This window comes from Lissotriton vulgaris, chromosome 4_1, assembly GCF_964263255.1.
Source record: "Lissotriton vulgaris chromosome 4_1, aLisVul1.2, whole genome shotgun sequence".
Lineage (NCBI taxonomy): Eukaryota > Metazoa > Chordata > Amphibia > Caudata > Salamandridae > Lissotriton > Lissotriton vulgaris.
This window is the reverse complement of record NC_141691.1, coordinates 241348167-241370931: the sequence shown is the minus strand read 5'-3', so window position 1 is coordinate 241370931 and position 22765 is coordinate 241348167. Positions and strand designations below refer to the sequence as shown.

Below are 22765 nucleotides of genomic sequence, written 5' to 3'. Positions count from 1 at the left end.
AAATACTTTTTATTAAAAAAATGAAGTATAATAGAGTTCCAAAATATTTAACAATTTAATAGAAAAAATATAGGTTTTATAAACATTAAAATATGAAATTAACATTTAACAAACCTTTGAAATTCACTGAAAAAACAAAGGTTTTACAGACGTTATAATTAGGAATAAGAATTTAAAAAACCTTAGAAATTCACTAAAAAAAGCACAGGTTTCAGGCACGTTATATTTATTTGAACATTTGACTCATATAAAACCAGAGAAATTCACCTGTTATAGTTTGTTGAGCTAACTATAACTCACACGCCTGCAATGCACTGGTGATGACGTCACATATTACATCACTCATGACATGGTCAGTGGCATCACTGATGACATCACTGATGACATCTCAAATGACATCACTGATGACATTACTTAAGATTGAAAACCAGCCTTCAATTTGGTGCTCTTTCATTAAACGCCCGATACTGCAGAAATCTTGTGTGTACTGCTCTTCCTTGACGGAGGAATTAGAAGGTTGTGGTGGATACAGATGGCGTGCTCCACCACCATGATCCTCCAGCAGACAGAAATACGATGAACATATATATATATATATATATATATATATATATATATATATATATATATATATATATATATATATATATCCACAAAACCTCCAGCGAAGCAGAGGGAAGAGGCCACACGGGACACAGGATAAAGCCGTTAATTGGAAAGCAGGATAGTCATAATGCATTTCGACATGAATGTCTTCCTCAGATGCCACTGCTACACTGAAGCAGCCCCATGCCCCTGCTTTTGAATAAGTCTGCAGTCCTCCCTTGATTGGAAGGACACACCTCCCCTACCATGTGATCGTTTACCTGTTGCAGTTCGGTAAGTCCTACAGCTCCCAGAATGCATCATCCCTGGGTAGATGGTACAAGGGGAAGCTTGGTTAAATTACGTCCATGTGGAAATAGTGTACTGCAGAACAAGGTGCGCTGTATCCAGTGCAAATAAATTCCTCAGGCCTCCTCAGGTCCCCGCAGACGTTCTAACCTCAGAGGCACAAGTCCGCCGGGTCGTGGGCTGAATTTCATGAATCATACCTCCTCGTGAAGTCACGAGATGCCAGCTGGCAGCGTCCCTTGCTTGACCAGTCCTAGAGAGGTGGGCTGGAGCAATCCGATACCTTGGCCGAAAAACGCGCTGCTTGCGCAGACACCAGTAATTCTTCCAGCCACTGTGTATATATATATATATATATATATATATATATATATATATATATATATATATATATATATATATATATATATATCGCTTGTCTTGCCTCACTCACACTCCGGTGACTCAGGAAAAGCCGACGCAGGCCTAGGATTTGGTGTAATTTGTTTATTTTGTGCCCTGCACCACCGCCATAACACGTTTCGGCCTTCGAGAGGCCTTGATCACATGAGTTCGGGAAAAAAAGCTGCATGTCCCCGCAATTTACCAGCAGTGAACAGAAATGGGGATTCAAAGATTTTCAAAGCGCATTCAGGGAAATGCAGGAGACAATGACTACGTTGTGAGGATGTAGTCATGCCTGGGCTTATAAAGATACGCTGTTACGACGCATATTCAAAGATGGCTCACCTGTGAACAAGGCTAAAGATCAGCCAAAACGCATCAGGGAAAAGATTGAAAACCAGCCTTCAATTTGTGTTTTTTCATTAAACGCCCGATACTGCAGAAATCTGGTGTGCGCTGCTCTTCTTTGATGTTTGAATTAGAAGGTTGTGATGGATACAGATGGGGTGCTCCGTCCCCATACGCCAAGGCCGCCCTGCTGAGGTGCTGAGGTTCGGCTTCCAATGGAGAGAAATACTATGAATATATATATATGTATATAAATATATAAAACAAAAAATATTAACAAATCAAATGCAAAACGTCAAATAAATGACTACATTAATTAAATATACAAAAACAAAAAAATAGATTTATCACAAATATGTTTTTTAATTATACAAAAAATATACATATATATACAAATAATGAAAAATGAATCAAATAAATAACTATATAAATAATATTAGATATTTCTAAGCAATATTAAAAAAGTATTAAAGTCTGGGAATAATAGCTATTCTATTACCACTGCAGTCCGTGCAACACTAGGGAAAGTGTTGGACTTCAATCAATCAACCAATCTGGGATTTATAGAGCGCACTACTCTCCCATAAGGGTCTCAAGGCTCTGGGAGAGGGATTCAGGCAGCTCTGGTCATCCGAAGAACCAGGTCTTGAGGCTCTTCCAGAATGCTTGCAGCGTAGGGCTTCATCTGATGCAAAGGGGGAGTTTGTTCCAGGTCTTGGCCGCAAGGGGTACATTTTACTATTCCCATTCCAGTCTATGCAACAGGAGGGAATACGGTTTTCAGAATTGTTTAATTTACTATTCCCACTCAAGTCTGTGCAACAGTAGGGAAAGCGTCAGACTCCAGCGAGGTAAAGTTTACTATTCACACTCCAGTCTGTGCAACAGTAAGGAAAGCGTTGGACTGCAGAGGGTTACATTTACTATTCCCTCTCCAGTTTGTGCAACAGTAGGCAAAGCGATGGACTTCGTATAGGTTAAATTTACTATTCCCACTCTAGTCTGTGCAATAGTAGGGAAAGTGTTCAACTTTGGAAAGACAAAATTTACTATTCTCACTCCAGTCAGTGCAACAGTAGGTAAAGTGTTGGACTTCGGAGGGGTAACAACTACTATTCCACTCCAGCCTGTGCAACAGTAGGGAGAGTACTTCAGTTCAAAAACATAACATATATGAAACATAACCATATCGATTTATAGTAAATATAAAAATCTTAATGTGCATGCTATTAATTAACCCAAAATATATATATATAATAACAAATATTAAACAGTAACATGATTAGTAAACAATGTAATAATTAATTGTCAATATAAATAATTGTCATTTATTGATGACTTAATTATCTTACCATACTATACCCCCACAAACTTAACAGTCCCCACTCAAAATATAACTTAAAAAAATAAAATGTAACACGATTACATACATAATAATCAATTAATTAATGATTTACTAATGATTTCTTAAAGAATCAATTAATAATTAAATTCCCACCCTATACCCTTACAAATCCAGCAGCCCGCACCTAGTACATAACTTTAAAATAACAAATTACACAAGTTAGATAATTAATAATCATTTAAATAATTAGGAATACATTGTTAATCAATTATTAATCATCACTTAATTAACTTCCCACTCTATACCCCTACAAAACTAACAGCCCACACCTAACATACAACTTAACAAATATAAATATTACACAATTTCCATATTTATGACTGAATTAAATCATTAATAATACATTGATAATGAATTGTTAATACATTTTGACTTAATTAACTTCCCTCCCTAGAAACCCATAGTATCCCAGTAGCTTGCACATAATATACGACTTAAAAAATAAAATTATTTAACAATTAACATAATTAATAAACAATTAAATAATAAACAATAAACGAATAACTTATAATCAATTATGTATTCATTGGTGATTAACTATGCTTAATTTGCTTACCACTCTACACCCTTACAAACCTGCTACGACAATGAAATTACTATCAGCAATTACATCAAAATGTATAAATCACTGAAAACTACAAACTATATTTAAAATTATTATTAACAAGTATACAAACATGGAGGACTTGGCTTGGCAGTTCGGGCTGGACTGCTCCGACTACAGCAGGGTCAAGCCTCATTTGAATATGGCTGGTTCCAAACTGAGGTGGCATGGTGAGCAAAAGAACGATGGGTACAACATGCGTGTAAGACAGACAAGGTAGCTAGGCCGCTTGTTGGAAAAGATGCGTTTTGAGTAATTTTTTTTAACTATTCAAGTTCGTAGTGTATCTGAGTAGGTCAGATAAATCATTCCACATGGTGGCCTCTCTAACCGCCAGGGAATTACCCCCGAGGCGCACCCTCTTGAATCTGGGGACCACTAGACGTCGGAGCGTAGCTGAACGAAGCTCACGAGTTGGCTGGTAGAATGTGAATCTGGCCCTCAGATAGGATGGACAGGGGCCATGTAAGGCTTTGTGAGTCAGTACCAGAACCTTAAAACGCACTCTTTGAGCCACGGGGAGCCAGTGAAGCTCACGCAGCTGTTTACGAACACTTAACCTCCTGGGTATATCAAAGAAGAGTCTCACTGCCGCGTTCAGAACTACTTGCAGTTTGCGTATCAGAAAGTCAGGGGTGCCCATGTATAGGGAAATTGAATAGTCCAGGCGTGAGAGAATAAGTGCCCTGGCTACTGCCTCCTTAGCAACTTGGGGAAGAAGGGGAAAAAACTTCCTGAGGGTTGCCAGGGTGCCAAAGCATGTTCCCTCCAACCTCATGATTTGATCGCGAAAGCACAGATCCCCAGGTTTTTTGCTATCCCGCAATCTCCCTTAGGACAAGGTGTATCTTTAGGCCAGAGTGAATCCTTAAAGTCCACCGGTAATTGTCCGTACAAGAGAATCTCAGAATTATCCTCGTTGCACTTAAGGCTGGCCTGGGCCAGCCAGGCAAAGACAGCGGACAGGCACTGTTGGGCTCCGACCGTACCAAAGTCGCTTCCTTCCCAGGTGAAGAGAAGTTGGGTGTCATCAGCATAGGCCATTATTTTGGCACCCAAACTTTCTGCCAAATAAATAAGGGGGGTCATGTAAACATTAAAAAGGGACACCTGTTTCCACTAAAACGTTTGAAGAGTGGTGAGGAGGCATCCATACTTGCTGGAAGCGGTCCGTAATAAATGACTTAACCCAGCATAAAGCCGTGCCCGAGATGCCAATATATCAGACAGCCTGGAGAGTAGCTGGATGTGGGGTACTGTGTCGAACGCGGCAGAGAGGTCCAATAAAATTAGAGCTGCCCTGCCGCCCCCATCCAGACATACCCTTATGGCCTCGGTAACTTCCACAAGTGCAGTCTCCGTGCTAAACGAAGTTCAGAAGCCAGATTGGGCGGGATGAAATGCCCCCGCAGACTCCACGAACTTCTCCAGCTGTCTGAAAACGGTCTTCTCGCACACCTTAGCCAGAGCTGGGAGCAAGGAAATAGGACGGTAATTGGAGGGGAGAAGCGGGTCAGCCGAGGGTTTCTTAATCAAGGGGAGGAGCTTAGCCTGTTTCCATTGGTGGGGCATCACACCTGATTGCAGTGTATTGTTGACCAAGGCCACCACCATAAGAGCAATAACTTCCACCACTCAACTAAGGACCCTTGCTGGACAGGGATCCACAGGGGATCCAGATTTTAATGATTTTAAGATGGCCAGCATATCTTTCGTCTCAACTGGATCAAAGGTGTTTAGGAATTTGAAAGGGTTATTACAGTCCTGGACCGCAGGAGTGGGAGAAGACCAAGCCCTGGTGGGTCGCTTTAGGCTGGCCTGAATGTTTTCGATTTTTTCTGTAAAGACAGTGGATAGCTTTTCACACCAGCCAGGACAAGAGTGTGCCGAGGCGGTTTCTGCCACTGGGGATGTAAAGCTCCGTACTATTGCAAAGATTTCTCTGCTATTATTCTTAGCCTTGGAGATTCTAACCGTAAAGAAATCACCTTTGGCAGACTTGATGGCGGCATAATACTCTTTTTGTGCTGCTCGGAGTTCCATCTTGGCTAAGGGACAATAGTCCTGTCGCCAGGCCCATTCCTTGGACTTACAGCCAAGTTTTAAAATTTGTAAATGCTCCGTATACCAGGGAGAGGAAGGGGAGTTTCTAGAACTACGATTTCCTAGTGGTTGGAGGAACGATTCAATAGTAGAGCTCAGCCATGTTGAAAACTTTTCGACTGCTCCCTCTAAATCAGTAGCCATGGCGGGACAAGATTGCGCCAATGCAGTGTTCAGGGCGGGGATGCTAATTTTAAGGGGGGGGGAGGGCCCAGATGCTCTTTTCCCGATATGCGAGGACTACCAATGTCCCAGGTAAAGCAGACCAAAAAGTGGTCCGACCAGGTGACAGGGCGCGGAGCTTCTAGTGACAGACTGAAGTTGGAGTAGACAAGGTCTAAACAATGGCCCCCAGAGTGGGTGGAGCTAAGTACCTGCTGGGATAGGAGAGTAAGATTGCAGAGGTCACACAGGTCCTTCTCTCCAGATGCAGAAGGGGTGTCTACATGGATGTTGAAATCCCCCAGCATCAGAAATTTGGGGAACCTCATTGCTCTCTGTGTCACCACTTCCTCAAGAGATTTAAGAAACATACCTGGGGGGCCAGGAGGGCGGTAAACCAGTATTCCTCCCAATGTAAAAAGTGGGGAAAAAGCTATAGAGAACTCCATAGCTTCTCCCTCAGAAATTTCCCCTGTACTCTCCTTTAATAGAGACCACTTGCCCCTAAGAATCACTGCTAAGCCCCCACCTCGGCTGGAACTGCGGTCGAGCCAGGTTATCCTATACCTTCGAGGGGTCGCTAGTTCTATCACCGGTGCACAGGATTCGTGCAACCATGCCTCAACAGCCGCCTCAACTTCTACGCTCCCACACGCCAGCTTCGATCGACCGGCTACGCCCTCGCCGCCGTCCCCCGCATCCGAAGAGCCACCACAGGAGGAAGGTCCTTCTCCTACCTGGCCGCCAAGACTTGGAACTCCCTCCCGACCCACCTCCGCCTGACCCAGGATCACCTTGCCTTCAGACCTGGCTGTTCGAGCAGTAGCGGACCCCCCCCCTCCCCTAGCGCCTTGAGACCCTCCGGGTGAGTAGTGCGCTATATAAATGCTTTGATTGATTGATTGATCTGTTATAAATAAGAGTTCAAGTGCCTCATCGATGATCAATTCATAAACCTCCTCCGCATGTTTGACCAAAGAGAGTGCATTGATGAGGGCTGCATGAATGTTGGAATGAGGGTCGATGTCGGACGGAGGGGATGAGGAAGGACATGACCTCCTGAATTGAAAATGGCAGTCAGGGCAGATTCGGGACATTGAATATAGTGCCTCCCATTGCGTGCTATTACTACAGGGGCTTTTATTAAATGAGAGTAGTGACTGTCGACTATAGACAATCAGTGGGACCCCAGAACCGGCCCTCGTAGAGCCAGCATTTCTGGCCCTGTGCACTGTTGGAGCGCGGACGGGCGCAGACGGGCTTACCTTAGGCGCACCTTCGGCGCGCCATCGTCGCGCCCGCTGCGCTCCTGAAAACACGTGTGCCCTTTATGCCCTGCTCCCCAGAAGCGCTAGACCGCACACTCCGGCCTCGCTCCAGGAAAAACACAGCCCAAGATGGCGCCTTGCCTTCCACACAACGGCACACTCAGCCGCGGTGGAACGGGGCGAGGGAGGCCACAGGAGGAGCGAAAATGTACAGAAAAATGCTTTTGGCAGTATAAAAGATTAAAATAGTGCACAGAGTGGTGAGTGACAATTTTAAAAAGTAATTATGGCGCCAGCATCTAAATCATGCCTACGCTCTCTGTAGTGACTGAACGAGCTTAGCTGGTAATAGCGAGCTCCAAGAAGAGATTGCTCACACTAGCACAGAGTCCCCCCAGCGAACTTCAGGAGCTGCCACCAACCTGCTACACATGCCTGCTACACTTAGGAGCATGTCTTTTCTAATGTTATTCTTTCAATTTATCATCCATCTGCCTGTTTGAGTATCTAATTTTTTTGTGGATGGGTAAGTGGGTGAATGCAAGAGTGAGTCAGTGGATGAATGAATGGATAGGTGTATGAATGTGGGGATCAGTGATAGGGGTTTATTTTAACCTGTTGCTTGCTTCTGTCGGCCAACGGTCGTCGCGCGCACTACGTCCGTAGTGCTGCGCACGTCTGTTGACCGACGCGGTGCCGCCCACTCATCAAAGGAATTGCCGCCGTAAAGGGGTTAACTCCATTATTTACTACAAGAGGGCGTTCCAGTACCATTGGCTGGCCATGTGTGGTATTAGACTTCTATTGTTTTTTTTGTTTTTTAGTAGTTACTTACATTTGAATTTTGTAAATAAGCAAACAGTAGTAAACTTACTCAAAAATGTAAATTGCTCAAAAGTGTCAATTACCTTTGCAGGTAATTGGCACAGTATGTGACCTCCACCATGCGTTCCACTCAATAATTACCTCTCCTGGTGCAATAGTGGCACCCACCTTCCACACTCATGTTGCTTCGAGGTAGGGGAGGAGTCTTGCAAATCATCCATGCTCATACTTTGTCAGACATGGAGCTTCGTGGGTTGCCTTATGGCTAGAATGTAATCAGGGATGCAGAAATATGCATGGAAGATAGCACGGTGGAATAGTGCACGTGCAGCAGTTGGATTGTCATTTATAACAGTTCACACACATGACAGTTCACATCAACGTCCAGAAAGCAGCATGTCATGTAAGGATCATGGGGTGGGTGCCTGCACTCCTGTCACGGCAATGAAAGAGTTGCAGCTGTCCATACATGCCAAGAAAAAGTGCGTGTGGGTTGTGTCATGCAAGGGAAGAAGCCGATCATTACTGTGTGCACGTCAATAAGCCGCGTGTTGCCAAAGTAACCAAAGGGCTCATCCATTTAAAGCAAAGAGCAGAAGCTGCTCGTGCGTGTCGATACAACACAGGCACGAGCCACGTCTGTATCATGGCATTATCTGCGTGCCCTATCGCGCCAGGAGGACCGTGCATGTATTGGAAGAATGTGCGCGCGCACCGCGGTGCCCTCAGCTCTCTCAGAAGGGATGCGGCATGTTCATATCACACAGGAAAAGAGCGGTGACTGCTCATGGATGGTATGCAACGGTGGTTGTGCGTAGAAGGGAGGCTCCATGTTCATATCACGTCAGCTGCGTGTGGCCAATCACATTAAAAGAGCAGTATTAAGTGAACCAAACCGAAAGAAAGGATGCGAGTGCCTTCCTTCCTATGCGAAGACGTAATGCATGTGCGCTCCTTCAGTGTGAGGAGAGATGCGTGCCCTGTAATGAAAAGACATGTATGTGTGTGTCCTGTATGAAATGAAATAACGTACGAGTATCTGGCATGGAAACCGATGAACGTGCTACTTTGTAGCAGTAAGAGGTACTCATGTGCCAAACTGTCGAAAGGAAAAATTGGCATGTGCCCCTCAGTCTCAGGAAAAGAGATGTGAGTGCCCACCGATGGCAAGCAATGAGATGCGGGTGCCCCTCAGTCAAAGGAATGAAATGCATGCAGCGCTTCCAATGGGTAGGCGCTGTCCGGTACTGAGTACCTACACTTATTTAATTCGAAAGTGGCAGTATCTGCACTTCTCAGCACTGCTGCAATACAAGCAATGGGATAGTACCGGCACTTCTCGGAGGAAAACCGATGCTATGTATAGTGAGCACCAGCACTTCTATGTTTCCATTTAAAGCACCGGATGGATGTGTGTTCCCACATTTGGCATGAAACAGATGCAGGTGCCCAACACCCACTGTAAAATAGATGGGAGTGCCCACCTATGGCATTCAAACAGATGTAGCCGCCCCTCCATCACAGGAAAAGTGATGTATGCGCCCTGCTTTTGCATGAAAACTGATGCAGGTGGCTATAACCACAGGAAAGGGGATGCGCATGCCCATTTATGGCACAAAACAGATGCAGGTGCCTTTCACCACAGGAAAAGCCAACAGAGTGCCCACCTGTGGCATGAAAACGGCGCAAAGCCCTCTATGGTGCGAAAAGAGGTGTGTTTCACGTCATCATGAATCGTCATAAATCCCCAATCCCGGCAGGAAGGGAGGTATGACAGATTATATTTATCGGCATGGAGAAAGTGATCTTTGGCAGCGATACGCATAACAGAAATGGCGCCATGTGCTCGCGAGAGAGTGACCCCATCGATATCTTACTTAAAGTACGAGGGCAGACTAGTAGAGCTCGCCGTCCATCTCTGTCCTGAGTAGAAGCGCCGCGGCTCGTGCCCCCCACATGTACATGATGTGGGCAATTACCCTCCCATTGCCATGGGAGCCGCTGGAGGTGACGCTGTTATCTTCGCCAGCATGACTGCGCGGCTCCCGTGCAGTGACCTGCTGCCCCGCTCCCTGGTGTTTGGGGGGCTTCCCATGTGCCAGAGACATGACATTGCCCATCGTATTGTTTCGGGGCGCTATGCCGTCACTCGCTGGGGGTTCCCGGCCGTGATTTTGCCGGCTCCACTCCCAGGTCCTCCGGCGCTAGGGATGCTCGACCCGTCGGTGCGCTGACCTGCCGGTGCGCCCCCTGCCTGGGGCGCAGCGCCCGCGCAGGCCCGGACGGGGGTCCTGCCAGGGAAGGGACGGCCAGAGGGGACCCTCTTCCTGCGGGAAGAGGAGAGCAGGCACTCGGCAGGGAAGAGGAAGCGGACCGGCACCTTGGCAGCCTCCTCGGCGAGTCCAGCCTCATTTCTGAGCTATGTAGCCGGTTGCTAATGATGTCGTTAGGCAGCGAGCGGCGGGGTGACCTACTTTTCTGCGAGTTTCTCTCTCTCTCCCTCCCTCGCTCACTCACTCCCATTTCCAGCGAGGGAGGGAGTGAGGCTGCAGGAGGAGGGCTTAGACAGAACCTAGCAGCAGCTGCTTACACAACCAGCCTGGGAGATTATTACCCCGGCCGCTCCATCCACCTAGCGCCAGTTCCGCAAGTGCAGCACTTTGGTCTATACGGCGACAGCTCTCCGGCCCTCTGTAAACTCCCATTGGACCTCACTCCTATCTGATAACTATTTCGGGGCTTTTGGGAATTCGTGCATTTTTTCCTCCAGGATTCTGCTTTTGATTTTTTTTCCTCCCATTTTTGGAAACTGAGGTGACAGCACTGAATGATGCTATGTTGAATTTGGGCAACGAGGTTCTGCGGCGTCTTGGGATCTGACACTCTCTTGTTGGGAAGAAACCGAAACTTGAGGGACGCAATATCCCCCTCTCCCCCCCCCCCCTTTCGTGGACCCTCCCTGTCCGGGAGACTAGCATGGATGTTGGAGCTGGGGCGCCATCCACTTGAGGCCAGGTAGGCACACCTGCCCTGCTGCTGTGATGTTCTGTCATTTTATGTTATTTTGTGTTATGTTATTTTATATTTGTTATTATGGTATGGCATGGCATTGTATTGTGTTTGATATTCACATAGCGCACATATGCCATTCACATGGCTTCAAAGCACTAGATTGAGCTGAGCGTTGGTAATGTGATGACACCTTTCGACCCTTCGTGTGTTATTCAAAGCGTGCCATACAGTGTGGCATTAAGTATACTTGGCTGAGTTCCGCTGCTGTTAGTAGAGAGAGGTTGGCACTGTACCGCTTCCCACACAGCGCCTGTTTGGGTAGGGTACAGCGCCAGTCTTTGGAGCAGTTAGCTCTGCTTCTGGTGTGGTGCAGACTTCCAGTTGTGGAGGGCACTGAGACTTTACATTTTGTACCCATATAGAGGGTCAAGTGACTTAAATGATTGGACCGCTCGAGGGTCCCAGGGCTGTAAGTGTTGGTACCACTTTTCTTTGATGATGTGATGTTGCATTGATTTATTTTAAGCAACGTATTTGGCAGAAAGCTGTGCATTGTCTGGGTTGTATTTCGTGCGGAGACACCTATTGCCACAGTTTACTTTTTGGGTGTAGTTTGAGAGGTCAAAGGGCAAGGCCCCATGATATTACCTTCTGCTCTACACATTTATTCCAGCTGGTGCCAGTCCACCTCCAAGGATGTTGATAGCAAGTGGGCACATTAATACTTCCTCTGCCAGGCACGCGCTTGTAAGCCATCTCTACCTAGGAGGAAGACTCCTTGGTGGAAATTACTTTTACAAATGGTTTCTACTGGACCTATTTATTGTTTCGTGGGTCATGATAACTTGTTTTGAGTTTATGTGGCACTTTGTGCCACACTTCTGATGTTTCTAACGCTGTAAATAACCTGTGTTATAATGACTCAATTTCATAGCGCTCAGTTTAACGACCTCGGGTGGGTGAAGGTTGAGCTGGGCTCGCCTGGGCTCCAACTCCTGACCTGATGATCACCCCACGGTTCAGTGTCAAGGGTTCAACTGCATCTTCCTTCCTGACTGTTAGACCATGGTACTATGTATGGGATGGTCAACTGCACACACTAGGGAAATCTACTGGTTAAATAAAATGCCAACTAAAACCAGTGGCTGCCATCAAATACCAAGTAGTGTTACAATGCAACTGAAATGTCACTAGATATTCAGAGGGCCTTGCTGTAGCTACTGGATCCAGCTAAAACCATCTGCAACTGGTCAACAATATTCCCATTTGCATTTAAAAATGCTGATGTTCCTCATTTTTGTTTGCACTTTTTCCCTTGTATCACTCATCCTCCAATGCAAGCCGGTTGACATATTGTCCAAAGAGTGCCTCAAAATCTTCTTTTTGGTTGCTCCTGTGTTTGCAGACATGTACTGAGCAGAGCCCTGCATCGAGGAATGGCCAAACCGAAAAACAAGAAATAGAGAAGTTTCAATACTAGGTCCGGCGCAGCAAGAGTCTTGCGGGTTTGGCATCTCCTTGAGGCAGGTCCAAGCTATGGTAAAAAGTGGGGCTTGGTAGCCCTTGAGGTAGGCCCAGGCAATGGTAAAATGAGGGTTTGGCAGGCCCAGGCTATGGTATAAGTGGAGTTTGGTAGCTGCTTGAGGCAGACCCCGACTATGGTAAAAGTGGGGTTTGGTAGCTCCTTGAGGCAGGCCCAGGCTATGGTAAAAGTGGGGTTTGGTAGCTTCTTGAGGCAGACCCAGGCTATAGTAAAAGTGAGGTTTGGTAGCTCCTTGAGGCAGACCCAGCTATGGTAAAAGTGGAGTTTGGTAGCTCCTTGGGGTAGGCTCAATCTATGGTTAAAGAAGGGTTTTAGTAGCTCCTTGAGGCAGACACAGTATATGGTAAAAGGAGAGCTTAGTAGCTCCTTGAAGCAGACGTGGTGATGGTAAAAGGAGGGAATGGTAGCTCCTTGAGGCAGTCTACGGTAAAAAGAGGGGTTGGTATCTCCTTGAGGCAGACCCGGGCTCTGATAAAAGGATGGAGTGGTAGCTCCTTGAGGCAGGCGCATGCTATGGTAAAAGGAGGGGTTGGTAGCTCCTTGAGGCAGGCCCAGGGTATGGTAAAAGTGGGGTTTGGTAGCTCCTTGAGGCAGGCCCAGGTTATGGTAAAAGTGGGGTTTGGTAGCTCCTTGAGGCAGGCCCAGGCTATGGTAAAAGTGGGGTTTAGTAGCTTCTTGAGGCAGACCCAGGCTATGGTAAAAGTGGGGTTTGGTAGCTTCTTGAGGCAGGCCCAGGCTATGGTAAAAGTGGGGTTTAGTAGCTTCTTGAGGCAGACCCAGGCTATGGTAAAAGTGAAGGTTGATAGTTCCTTGAGGTAGGCCCAATCTATGGTTAAAGAAGGATTTTAGTAGCTCCTTGAGGCAGGCCCGGGCTTGATAAAAGGAGGGTGTGGTAGCTCCTTGAGGCACACCCATATATGGTAGAAGGAGAGCTTAGTAGCTCCTTGAAGCAGGCCTGGCGTTGGTAAAAGGAGGGAATGGTATCTCCTTGAGGCAGGCCCGGGCTCTGATAAAAGGAGGGAATGGTATCTCCTTGAGGCAGGCCTGGTCTATGATAAAAGGAGGGAGTGGTATCTCCTTGAGGCAGGCCCAGGCTATGGTAAAAGGAGAGCTTAGTAGCTCCTTGCAGCAGGCCTGGCGATGGTAAAAGGAGGGAATGGTATCTCCTTGAGGCAGGCCCGGGCTCTGATAAAAGGAGGGAGTGGTAGCTCCTTGAGGCAGGTCCAGGCAATGGCAAAAGGAAGTTTAGGGATTTTCTGCAGGTTTGAGGCAGTGGAGACTGGTTTTGCTTCTGCGGAACATTGTCGCCCTGTGTTCAGTGGGAGGTCCATTTCGGCCATTTTTATTATTTCTGAGTGTGATTGTGGGACGAGCCCCCTGCCCCCAAATAAAAACTGCCCCTGAGTGTCAGACTCATTAGGTCAGACACTTGGAGCGCTATAGAGCTGGTGTCTGGCCTTCCCAGAGCCGCTGTTGTTCCCAGCCCGGCCTTGTCCTGAGGAGGAATGCCAGAGCTGCTCGTCAGCCCTGGCACCGAGCAGGCTTCATTCCCTGCCCAGGGAACTTGGCATGATGCGGCAGGGTGTAACCGCCTTCCCTAAAGGTGTGCTCACGTTTGGGAGTTGGAAAACAAAGCATCAGGGTTTAATCACCGCCGCACAGTCACCTTGAAAGCGAGTTGGCCACAACATTTAAGTGGGATTTAAGGACTCTGCAGGAGTGGAAGCCCCTCTGTGCCACTTATTCACAGCAGTGGGTACAGGTCATGCGACGGAGACAGTGCTGATGTGAACAAGATGGCAAACTTAATATCATGCTGCCCCTTCACAGATCACTGAGGCAGGGCGCACCCCCTGCAAGATGTGCTGAGGAGGTTCTGGGATGCCAGTAGGGCGCAGATGTACTGCACCCCAGGGCTCCAGGCCACGAGTCTGCCTTGATGGGAGGTGCACTTCCTTCCAGGTGGTAGAGCTCGACTCCCTAACTGTATGAGATACTAGGTAGGACCCAGCAGCTCAGCAGAGAGCTTCGTTCAAAGCAGGGCAGAGTGGCTCTTGGAATTACACGCTCGCTGCTGATACACGCGGTTGACTGAATGTCAATAGGGCCAACTTTGTATTTACACAGTAGACGTCTACTATTAAGTGCTATATATAATGAAGATACAACATTTGTATAAGTATGTATGTTGCGAATCACAATGTTGTCTAATGGAGATGTGAGCCCTGTCACACATAGAAGAGAGTTGCCTTCCACCTTGAAAGAAGCGACACTCTAGTTACCCGTCGCTGCGCGCTGTTCTGCTCTTTCACTTGTTTGGCAAGGCAGCAGCATGTACATCAATGTGTTGGTCACAATCCTGGCCTGGGAACAGAACGCACGGGATTCAATGTCATTACTTTTATTACCGACGTCTTCATTGTGTGTGTGAACAACGCACGGGTTTATTGCACCGCCCGTATCACTGCCAGGCCACCCGGCTTCGGCCGCACACAGCAGGCCGCGGGAGGGGTGGGCCGCGGGAGGCGGGACGGGGTCCCCGCTGAGCACGGGAGAGGGGTGGACTCCATCACAGGTGATGCTGCGTCCTGCCGGCCTGGAACCGGTGCCAGCATCGGGCTGATTCACCGGTTTATGGATTCAACATGTACAGGTAGAGCGTGACCTCGGATGACACCGCCTCGCAACACCTGCAGGCATGACCAGCGAGAAGCAGTTTCCTCATTAACAACCAGTCTAGGCCACACCCCAGCCACCCAAAATGGAACCACAATACCAGTCCGGTGACCTCACACGAGTGCTGCCCTCTGACCTCTTCCTACAGCTCCTCGAGTGTACACGGAACACTGGTAGGAGCTTATAGGGCATAAGGCGCCCGAAGGGAGATTACAACAAGGGGCCACTGAGCTGTTTTCCATTTCCATCCTTAGGTAGCAACAGCCTCTCGAACCCAAGTTATATGTTTGCTTGTTTCGTTTATTATTTATAAAACGCAAGCACGGTCGTCATAATTTAGTTTGAAGACCCCTAGAGCGAGAAGTGAAGCGGGGGGCTGGCCATGGACATCACCTGACTCCAGTGTCTTGGGGTTACCTCCATGCGGCTGGTATACAGAGCTGTGGGTACTTTACTCATGTCTGCATTGAGGTGTGCGGTATACAGCGTGTCCTGCGTTCACCTGACGCCCAGCCAGGTGGCACGGGTGAAAGGAGAAGGCCACACTGCACAACGCCCTAAACACAAAGCCGGGCGACATGCTGTGAAAACAACTGGCAGCACTTCAGGAATGTTTGTACCTCTTTTGACTATGTTTTTGTTTGCTTCCCTGTTTTCTTATTTCCGATCATTTGTAAAGTGCTCTGATACCCTCACAGGCCATGGTCCCGCTATATAATATATTTTCAATAAATATGAATAAACAGCACGAGGCAGTGTGTAATTGAACGCATAGTTATTGCTTCTAGACTAATAAATAAAGGCCTCTTTAGTCTAAACTCTCCACCTGAGCTCCCACGGGTATATGTGGGGCTGCGTCATCTCCACACCCTACATACAGTGCAATGGTAGCATCAAATGTAGAACTTCATCTAAAAAAATGCAAAGGCAGAAAAGTGGCATTGGTGCATGGCTGCATATCAGTGCTTAATTTGTAAAAGTAGGAATTCCGGGGGCCCAAAGTTGTGTTCAGAGGCCCTCGGCCGGAAGTATCAAAGGTCAGGTGGCCAAATACAAAGGTGATGAAGGCTTGATTCCACCTCATGCCTCTTTAATCCACACCACAGACACTCCTTGTCACTTCATTTCACTCTTGCAGGTTCTTTTTTATCCCTGCTTTCTCCTTATGTTACATTTTTCTATCTTTCTATTCCTGCTTCTCTGTTTTTGTCCCTCTTGGTCTGGATCAAAGTTTGTTGTGGAAAAATAAGTGCAAAATAAGTGCAAGTCCACAAAAATTAGTGCTGGTGCGCCCCACCTGCTAACACCGGCTCAAATTAAAAACTGGTCATTTTTCGCTAGCAGCCTTAAACCGTCTCTGAAGGTTGATAGAAAATGCTCCTACGTGTTGGTAAAATGCTGAGCATTTGTCAATATCAATGCGCCACCACCACAGGTGAGAGGTGATCACAAGACACACTTACAGAATCCCACAGACCAAAACATGATCCCATGTTCCACATCAGCAGAGACTCACACACACAGAATGTAACGACTTCTCCCTACTAGCACTACTAACAGTGCACCTAGTGGCACTGGCAGTGCATAGCGGAGACGCTTGGCTAAATACAAGTTGTCGCTGGTCTGTTTTTCATCAGTCTGGACAGCAGAAACCCACCCACTGCACACAGAATGCAGTTATTGTGCTTTGTGAAGAAGTGAAAGATGAATCCTGAGTGACACTTAAAAGGACAGGATCCAGGACAAGAGAAAAATGCGGTTACAGCTCCCTTTGCATAAGCACACGCCTCTTCCACACACCCACCAACATTACAAGGAGCTCTGTTCTGTTTCTCATCCCCAGCCGACATCAGCACCAGTCTCACCGACACATGATCTAATAACTGGACACTACAAAGGGCTGAAGGGAGACCTTGGCAGCTGCAAAGGTAGAAGATGTTATGCACCGCTACTGTGCTGTTTCTCATCAGGAATCTGTTACAAGGCCTAGTCCTCAGAGGTGGGCGAGTCCCTGACGTCTCGAGCCAGATGCCTGGCTCTCTATAAGGCCCTCGGTGCCCTCGGGCACAAGAGCATCGCTCTGCCTCCTGTGGCTTCTGCCTGACACCACGCGCAAGCTCTTTGCACCAGGCATTAAAGGCGAACCAATATCCATTGCTGCAATGGGAGTGGCAAAGTGATATGCGTCCAGTGGCTGGACTACAAAATGTGAAACCAGAAAACCTGGGGTCAAACCCCACTTTGCCCACCTGACCAAACTGTCTGATTCTAGGCAATTATTTGCGAGGCCTCCGGGTAGTTATGCGCTATATAAGTGGAATTTTTCATTTCATTTCATTTCATAGGCAATTATTTAGTTTCCACTGTCCCTGCTTTGTTATTTTATCACGTATGAGAACCCCTCGGTATACATCAGTTCAGGATGTGTTCTATACCTCTTGTGTCTGATTTAATACACTATACTGTCGCTCCACATCTAGTAACTGCCGAGGCCACATTTAAAGTGCACATGACCCACCTCTTGGTTCACTAATGGCCGTTGTCATCAGGGTAGGGAGACGGGTTCGAATGTTTTTAAGTTCACGTCTAAAGTGATCACTCGAATAAATTCCACTCAATGTAGTGATTATAGTGTACCACAATGAAATTCTCCCACATGTTAAAGAAATACATCTTTTCGAATATTGAAGAGATTTTATTATAGTTTACTTGAATTTTCTTGCAGGATTTACATGAAAACTATTTTCATGGCTCTGCTCATGCGCAGGCTATTGGAGGCTAATCAGACCTCTAGCTCGGCTCTCCCCCTTAAGTTGTGTGTTCACCCACCTTTACTAGTACACAGAATATATTCAATGTACAACAAGGATGTACAGCAAGCATGACTGAATATAAGCATAAAAAAACAAGAAAACCTATTGCAAATATGGAACCTTCCTTGACACGTGAACGAGGGTGGTAAACTCACGTCTCGTTCACAACTTCGAACACTCTACAACACGCGCATACACAGAAAGATCACACTTTACACGTCAAGTACAGGATGCAGCCCTGTTCATATCACAATTGCCTTAACATTTTAACTTCCAAGAAAGCCATGACGTCCGCCTGACCCAAAGCAGTACCATTCTAAATTCAGAGGGCAGGCACTTTATAGTGTTTGCAAACAGGGATTACATGTATTATCCTGTGCTGTCAATGGTGTGCTGTGTCCTTAAAATGACCTTCAGTACCTAACTGCTACCCAACACCTGGATGCAAGCCAATCCAAGTACGTTTAATGGTGATGAGAGGGAAGTACTCATCACAGGAAGTAATTACCTTGGATGGATTGTACATGTATGTATGTATGTATATGGTATTTCTATAGCTCTAGCCTAGCCAAGAGGCAGGGGAGCGCAGCAAAGGGTCAAAGATAAGCATCTGGTCGATGAATGACTGATGGTTAAGGAAATAGCCAATTCTGTGTTCCGGTGTGAGTGATCTAAGAGCACTAAGTGATACCAAAACATACTATTAACAATGCACCCATCAAAATGACGGTAAAGTGCTGTAATGTCCTGTTCACGATTCGAAAACAATATCTAAGACTATTGCCTGGCCCACACGAGCAGACCGCCACTTCATCAATAATCTCATATCGCTTGACCTACTAAAATGGCTTGTGTTTGGGTTTGGTTGACTAACGATTGACCGGGTAGCCTTATTATTAAAGAGACCAAACAGTTCAGGACAAAGTATTTGGAATAGGCCCACAATTGACCAGAGATCATGGACACAAATGAAGGACATCACAATCAGAAACACCACAGAGACAGAGCAGTCTGGAATGCTGCTCATTGTAACAATGCATGGTGTGAGTGTGGTGCAGTGTAGAAGCTACTCATGCCTTCCTGCCATAATAGGTTGTGAATTCAAACGAAAAAAAGCAGCTTCTCTCAAAAACGAAATATGTTCTTTACTTTCAAAACTTGTTGCAGAGCTGAAAATAGCTTCCAGTAACACTGGGCCGAATTGCAGAAGATCTAACCTATGGGATAATGGAAAGCATTGGCAGCTTTCCTGTGTCAACACCAGCAACAGGTTCTAGCAGTCCTTTGCCTATTTCTGATGATCCCCAGAGGCTACAATTATACTATAATACTTACAGGATAACCATTGATCTCTGAAAGAAGGAATTTAAACCTTCTAGATTTGGTCTGTTTGTGACTAAAAAGTAAGCCACAACATCATTTTATTACAGAACTATAGGTTCAAAGTGAGGACTGCCGCATGGAACAGCACAGTCAACCACAAACTAACTACTCAGGGAAGGTAGGCACATTTCTCTTGCTTTACAAGTCCCACCTCTCTTATTTTTTTATTTTTTTATTTATAAAGTTTTATATAGCGCGAACAAGATCCCAAAGTATATCAGAGCGCTTTACAAAAAGAATGGAAGGAGGGTATTACATACAATATCGACATGGTAATTTGAGCAATGGACACGTGAGTCTGTTAGCATGGCACAACAAATAATTATATGGAGAACTGCCAGGAGATGCTTGCAAGGTATGGGTCATTTCAGCAACTACCTACCTGCACGACACCACGCTAATGCGGTGTCATGCACTTTATGCACAGTGAACCTACAGCCCAAAATGCAGCCCGTAAACCAATATTCTGGCCTGCTTAATTTGTCAGGCCCTTCCTCGAGGCTCTCCCCCTGGGCCCACAAAGACCACAATGGTTGCTTTCATTCTTTTCTTACTGGCTTCACCATCATCACCACATTGCGCTCCAAGAATGATTCTCTGCTGTGCCCCATAAGACGATATAGGGCGTGAGCATTCTCCTGTCTGTCAGCCATGCTGTTTGGCGCATTTTCTGACATTGCCTAGAAGAAGCCACTCGTAGTGCCTGCGCACTTTACAAAACGACAATATAGAATAGTGTGCCGTTGCAACTGCTGCTTGGGGACACAATCAGGTGTGGTACAGACAAGTGCAGGGTAACAGTATACAGTAATAGTTTTTATTTGCCTCGCTGTCTTTTTAGGAGATAAGGCCTAGCACAGGCCATTATTCCTCATCCCAGCCCTAAATATACAACACACAGAGAGGCAGAGAGGCATACAGACACACAGACATGGACACAGACACACGCACACACACACACACACACACACACACACACACACACACACACATCCCTCAAACTCCCAGATTTAAAAATATTAATATCAAAAATTAAATGCCTACAAACCGACCTGCAGAGACAGGTTCTGACTGCCCAGTGTGAGTAGCTCTGTCCGTCATCCATGAGCTTCTTCCAAGCTGTCCAGTGCTGTCCATGGCACCAGCGAGAGGCCTGGGTACGGGCCAGTGCTATCCATGGCACCAGCGAGAGGCCTGGGTACGGGTCAGTGCTGTCCATGGCACCAGCGAGAGGCCTGGGTACGGGCCAGTGCTATCCATGGCACCAGCAAGAGGCCTGGCGCAAGATAAAGGATGCTGCTGCCCTCTTAGTCGTCATCAGCCTGCACTGACGCTAGTCATCCGCACATATTCCTACTGTACACTCTGTCAAGTTACAAGATGCTGTAGGATGGAGACCTGCACAGGGGGCTAGGCGTGGCGATGCTACTTTCCATCAGAAGCCCGTATAAGTATCGATCAAAGTCCTATCCAGAGACCTAGATGAAATACGGTTTGTTGCTGTGCTGCTGTTCATCAGAACCTTCTGTCATCATCTACATACTACCTGCATAACACACAATTGAAATATACATTAAACCGTCCCTACAGAAAAACATCCGCCTCATCCCCAAGGCAGGCGAGTGTGCTGTTTTGGAGCTTGTCTCACTCCCACCTGTGCTTGTGGTTCCCCTCTGTTTGCTACAGATGACTTGCACTGTAATTGCAATGGTGTAGTTTTACAATTGTAACTCAAGATTTCATGGTCTAAGAATGCTGCATCTCTATTAGCGAGCCTTCTGTTAACAATAGATTCAGATTGTGCCAATGAGTTTTCCTTTTCCTTCTTAATGCCGTACTTACCCTTGTATACACGCATGTACTGGAGTCACAGTCCATCGCTGAGCGGCCTAGTCCGTCTAGGCGCTAATTAGCGAGAGCAGAGCGAAGCAGCGTGCCATTATCACCCGCTGGCTTACTGCCTCCTCTGACCAATTATTACCAGCAGTGACCCCCGTGGATCTCCTGAATAGGATTTTCACGCCCTTGTGTGGCCTGACAGCAGTTTTTAAATTGGGATACGGCTAGAGGTGGTCAGCTTCAGAATGCCCCGTTAATTGCCGGTAATCTTCATTACTCCGAGTCCAGGTCTTCCCTGACACTGTCTGGTTCCCGCCCACCCTCCAGTAGGTGGGATTAATTATATTTTGCTTTCTGTTGGGTATGTATTATGCTTGGTGTTTTAACAGGAAGTGATGTCACAGTTTCCCCTTTATGGGATTGCTGGGTAAATGGCAGCCATCTTAGGTGAATCCTTTTTTATTGGCTAGGGAATAAGTTCTGCAGGTTGGAGATACATCTCACATGTAAGGACTGGGTCAGGGAAGACGGAGGAGGAGGTAATGAGGGATTATTCCACACTGGTGCTGGAAGGTAAACTCAGCTGACCTTACAAGCACATGCGTGCTCAAAAAATTCAACCATTACGTTTGTTTAAAGGATGATAATGTGAAATGAAATAAGTTGCCCATGATCACGCCGCATCGGGAAGATACTGGGATTGTACTAAGGAATATTGAGGCTAGGAATATAATGATACACTAATATCGTGCACAGAGTATCAAGGGGCAAAATATCGAAAGGTAATTGCATATTGAGGAAGTATAGATGTACTATTATTAACGCCACATCTATGCGCCTTGAAGATATATGCAGCGTCAAGAGACGTGTGGAATTATAAATAGCAACTCCATAATTAACTTTGATATTTTGTCCTTCGGTATTGTCATTGAGATTCCTGCCTATTTCGGGGACACACAGGTATTGGGATGGGCGGCAGGAATTTCTTACCCTAAGTACCCTGCTCTACCCATTATAAGCTCAAATGCCAGTGTACCTTTGAAAAAAACATACTGGTGATGAGGTGAACTCAACATGTGGATACAGGTGTTACTAGACCTATTGCCCTTTCCCGCAAGGCAATAGTGGCTTTGAATTACCCTCCCCTCATTATGGGCACTCACTGGGGGCTTGAGCCCATAATTGTGCAGAGGGTAATTAACGCGCTGTCACTAGATGCAGTTGCTATAACGCTACATTAAATTAATTTTGTTTATTAAGGAGAGCTTCTGTTTTCCCACCTACTTATTCCGTTCTAAATCTTGGCGCTTTATTATAGAAAGGCCCTAATGTTTCTTTACACTTTTTGGGTTAATTTTATCACTGTTTGGTTATATTCCTGCTTTACTGACCTTTCTCGAGGGTCCCGGCTTATTACTTCTGATTATTGTGTGATAGACACAGGTGTTTCTTTCCTTCTAGACATTAAAGCTGGAGGTTGCCAGTTGTGGATGGGAATGGAAATCC

At 46.4% G+C, this 22765-nt stretch overlaps 1 protein-coding gene across 2 annotated transcripts in view; it reads left to right on the top strand.

Moving 5' to 3' along the window:
• The first annotated feature begins 10946 nt into the window (after positions 1 to 10946).
• Positions 10947 to 22765, top strand: part of LOC147718624 (neuronal PAS domain-containing protein 2-like) — a 552138-nt gene continuing 540319 nt past the window's right edge. The window contains exon 1 of one of the 2 annotated variants that reach the window (XM_086918582.1): positions 10947 to 11008. Coding sequence is in view for 1 of the 2 variants with exons in the window: in XM_086918581.1 (XP_086774707.1) it covers positions 10974 to 11008 (35 nt within the window). In the remaining variant the exon portion in view is untranslated. The remainder of the gene's footprint in view (positions 11009 to 22765) is intronic. The other variant, XM_086918581.1, reaches the window with a different exon arrangement.